At 44.4% G+C, this 4,342-nt stretch overlaps 1 protein-coding gene across 1 annotated transcript; it reads left to right on the forward strand.

Moving 5' to 3' along the window:
- Nucleotides 1-275: 275 nt before the first annotated feature.
- LOC142470193 (uncharacterized) lies at nt 276-4,044 on the forward strand. Its single transcript, XM_075577169.1, has 3 exons — nt 276-451; nt 2,435-3,445; nt 3,764-4,044. The coding sequence occupies exons 2-3, from the start codon at nt 2,593-2,595 to the stop codon at nt 4,042-4,044; spliced, it is 1,134 nt and encodes a 377-aa protein (XP_075433284.1). The 5' UTR covers nt 276-451; nt 2,435-2,592.
- The last annotated feature ends 298 nt before the right edge of the window (nt 4,045-4,342 follow it).

Below are 4,342 nucleotides of genomic sequence, written 5' to 3' on the forward strand. Positions count from 1 at the left end.
GATATGCAGGGGGAGGGGATGACCGATCTCCAGGGCTTTGAAGTTCTTACTTTTCCTCTGATATTGACCTGGTTTAGTATTAACTGTCTTAGTGGACTGGAACAGTGAAGGCACATTGGAGAGACTCTCTTAGGGGGACCACCTTTTGCGCAACACAGGTGTTATGTCCAAGAGAATCTGAGTTAGAATCTGATGCCACCCCCTGATTGGCTGCTGCTGCTGATTTGGTAATGCAATCAATCAGAATGGAGGAAACTGCCCAACTGCCTAACGACTGCCCTGCTTTCTCAATGCTCCTCATTCTTTTCATCCTCCGACTGCTCCCCAGGGGGCGCTAAACCCCTGCTGAGAAACACTGTTTTTGAGGATCACAATAACTGTCTTGAGAAATCCAATCTGTACCTCAATGTAATCAGAATATTCCTGGAGTCGTTCCACATACCAGACACGGGTACCTTTTACTACTATATCGCATTGAAGGGAATATGATGATACTGTAAAGGAGAGATTGAAATACTCTTAATTACCCATTTATTTCAGTATATAAACATACAAAACAATATTCATATTATTTCACATCACAGTAGGTTTCTGAACAGTTTAGCTCCAGTGGCATTTACAGCACACAAGCATCGCGAGGGGTTCTCTCGCAGTATACATTCCTGTCTGATTCCCACCACAAGGAGCCAGGGCATCCATTCTGTTTGGCATTTACTCTAGTTCCTGGTATTGAATGTGGGCTCTCGGGTGACATTTCTGAGGGTCAGTTATACATCTGTGTCATTTTGTTTAGCTCGGCTACCTTAACTCTTTGTGTTCCAGGAAGGACTAGAACATTTTAGTTATCAAAACCTATTTCAATAGATCTGTAGAAGGTACCTCTATAAAACGTAAATTAACCCCTGATTTGCTTTCAGTTTTGCAATAGTACTTCTTTAGCTTGCAGTATATTCCAATTGCAATTTGGGACATGTTTTATACTACCGGTAATTGAAATGTTCAACCAGTAATGTTAAATTATATTTATGCTATTACCGTATTTCCTCGATTGTAAGACGCAGGTTTTTTCCCTTTTTCACGTGGCTAAAATAGGACTGCGTTTTACAATCGATGTACTGGGAAAAAAAAAAACAGCCAGGGGGCGCTGCTGGAGAGGCCTGCCGGGTTTTCTGTGTGCAGCAAAAATGTCTGCGATCCCAGCTCCCCTCCTCCCCCTCGTGCAGAGAGATATGCTGGAGATGCAGACAGTCTGTGTTCTGCACACAACATAGCTGTTTACAGCCCCCTCCCCTGCGTGCAGAGAGATCACGGCTCTGTCTTCACAGCAACCGGACACAGCAGCCCCCCTCCTCCCCCCTGTCAAATCTCTGTGTGAGCTGCACAGGCAGAAGGAGGTGTCTGTGTGTCTGTGTGTCTATCTCTGTGTGTTTGTGTGTCTCTGTGTGTCCTTTCATTCTCTCCCTCTCCCCCTATCTCTCCCCCTTCCCCCATATCTCTCTCCCCCTCTTATCTCTCCCCCCCATTTCTCTCCCCATTCCCCCTTCCCTCAATTCTCCCCCCTCTCCCCTTCCCTCCATTCTCCCCCCTCTCCCCTTCCCTCCATTCTCCCCCTTCCCTCCTTTCTCCCCCTCCCCTCCATTCTCCCCCCCCTCTTCCACCTCTCCTCCCCCTCCCCCCTCTCTCTCCCCCATCTCTCTCCCCATTCCCCCATCTCTCTCCCCATTCCCCCTTCCCTCAATTCTCCCCCCTCTCCCCTTCCCTCCATCCTCCCCCCTCTCCCCTTCCCTCCATTCTCCCTCTTCCCTCCTTTCTCCCCCTCCCCCTTCCCTCCATTCTCCACCCCCCCTCTTCCCCCTCTCCTCCCCCCTCTCTCTCCCCCCCTTCCCCTCTCTCCCCCCCCTCTCTCACTCTTTTTCCCCTTCCCCCCTCTCTCCCCCTCTCTTTCTCTCTCCCTTCCCTCTTTCTCTCCCCCCTTCCCTCTCTCTCTCCCCCTTTCCTCTCTCTCAACCCCTTCCCTCTCTCCCCCCCTTCCCTCTCTCCCCCCCTTCCCTCTCTCTTCTCCCTTCCCTCTCTCTCCCCCCCTTTCCTCTCTCACCCCCCCCTTCCCTCTCTCACCCCCCTTCCCTTTCTCTTTCCCCCCCTTCCCCCTCTCCCTCCCCCCTTCCCTCTCCTCCCTCTCTCCCTCTCCCCACCCTCCCCCTCTCCCCTCTTCCTCTCTCCCTCTCTCTCCCCTCTTCCTCTCTCCCTCTCTCTCCCCTCTCCCTCTCCCCTCTCAATCCCCCAAGGAAAAAAATTCTGCACATTTAATATAGTGTTTTTTTTTCCCCAATTTTTTTTTATTAAATCAAGGGTGCGTCTTAGAATTTATGGCATCTTAGAATCGAGGAAATTGGGTAATTAACTTTGTTTCTCACAGCACATTTATTTCCAACAGATAAATCCAGGAGCAGAAGTATACATGCAGATGGGCACACTCCTCTTTGCTCACAAGATCGTGTGAATGAAGATAACAGTGCTGTTAAAAGTGATCAAGGAGCAAATTACTTGAATCAAAATGACCCAAGTAAGAGACAGAGAAAAGCTGTGAGAATTATGGCTGAGGAATCGGGCTCACGTAAAGAAGAAAATCCCACAGTTTCCCACATATATACACTGAAAGAACATGAACATGCATCTACTCCTATTAAGAAGTGGGACAAAGGAAACACTAATGCCCAGAAAATTAACAAAAACCTGTCAGTAATGACGTATAAGTGCAGTGAATGTGGTAAAAAGTTTAATAATAAATCAGATTGTACAATTCACCAAAGAACACACAATACAGAAAGCCTGTATAATTGCTCTGAATGTGATGAATGCTTTACTAGTAACTCGGCTCTTGTTAAACATCAGACAATTCACAAGGGAGGGAAATTGTTTCCTTGCTTTGAATGTGGGGAAATATTTTTGTGGAACTCAACTCTTGTTACACATCAGAGAATTCACACAGGTGAGAGACCATTTGTTTGCTCTGAATGCGGGAAAAGTTTTTCCCGTAAGCCAGATCTAATTAAACACAAGAGAACTCACACAGGAGTGAGACCATTTGTTTGCTCAGATTGTGGAAAATCGTTTTACGTTAAGTCAGATCTTGTTAGACATCAGAAAATTCACACAGGAGAGAAGCCATTTGTTTGCTCTGAATGTGGGAAATCTTTTTCTCTTAAGACAAGTTTGGTTAAACATCAGAAAATTCACACAGGCGAGAAGCCATTTGTTTGCTCTGAATGCGGGAATTCTTTTTCTCTTAAGAAAGATCTTGTTAGACATCAGAAAATTCACACAGGAGAGAAGCCATTTGTTTGCTCTGAATGTGGAAAATCTTTTTCTCAGAGTTCAATTCTTGTTGCACATCAGAGACTTCACACAGGATACAAAAAAAGAGACACAGCGCACAACGCTCATAGTGCATTACAAATTTTATTGACATGAATAATAAATGGTGAGTAATGTGCGTTATTAATTTATTTGATGTACGCACATTACTCACCATTTATTATTCATGTCAATAATATTTTGTAATGCACTATGAGCGTTGTGCGCTGTGTCTCTTTTTTTGTATCCATTTGTTAGCTCCAGGGGGTTCCTGAGCCCCCCCACCTTTCATCACAGCTGCAGACGCTCAATTTTAGTTAAGTTATTTATTTCATATATTTTCACCTATCACGTCACGTTTATAATTAGATTGTGCACTATTTTCCTTTTTTCTATTCACTTCACACAGGAGAAAGACCATGTATTTGCTCTGAATGTGGAAAATGTTTTTTGTGGCACGCATATCTTGTTGCACATCAGAGAATTCACACAGGAGAGAGACTATATGTTTGCTCTGACTGTGGGAAATCTTTTTCCGTTAAGTCACATCTTGTTAGACATCAGAAAATTCACACAGGAGAGAAGCCATTTGTTTGCTCTGAATGTGGGACCTGTTTTTACTCAGGCTCAAACCTTAATAAACATCAGATAATTCACAGAGGCAAGACCAAGACCATTTGTTTGCTCTGAATGTGGAAAATATTTTTTCCATAAGTCAGATCTTGTTAAACATCAGAGAATTCACACACGAAAGAAACTTAATTGCTCCTAATGTGGATTTTTTTTTAATCCAAATTGTGAAGCTTGATAATGATCAGAAACACCACAGAGTTTAAATCTATAGCTTTCAAAATGTCACTGTGAGAGTCATGGATTTTTGATCTCAGAAAGATCATTAAGGGTCTTATGTGATGGAAGAGACCCTTAAATAAAGGTTATGCCCTGCCTGCGACTGATTTTCCCATCAGGTACCTTAATTTTGGAGAGA

The sequence above is a fragment of the Ascaphus truei genome, chromosome 19 (assembly GCF_040206685.1).
Source record: "Ascaphus truei isolate aAscTru1 chromosome 19, aAscTru1.hap1, whole genome shotgun sequence".
NCBI lineage: Eukaryota > Metazoa > Chordata > Amphibia > Anura > Ascaphidae > Ascaphus > Ascaphus truei.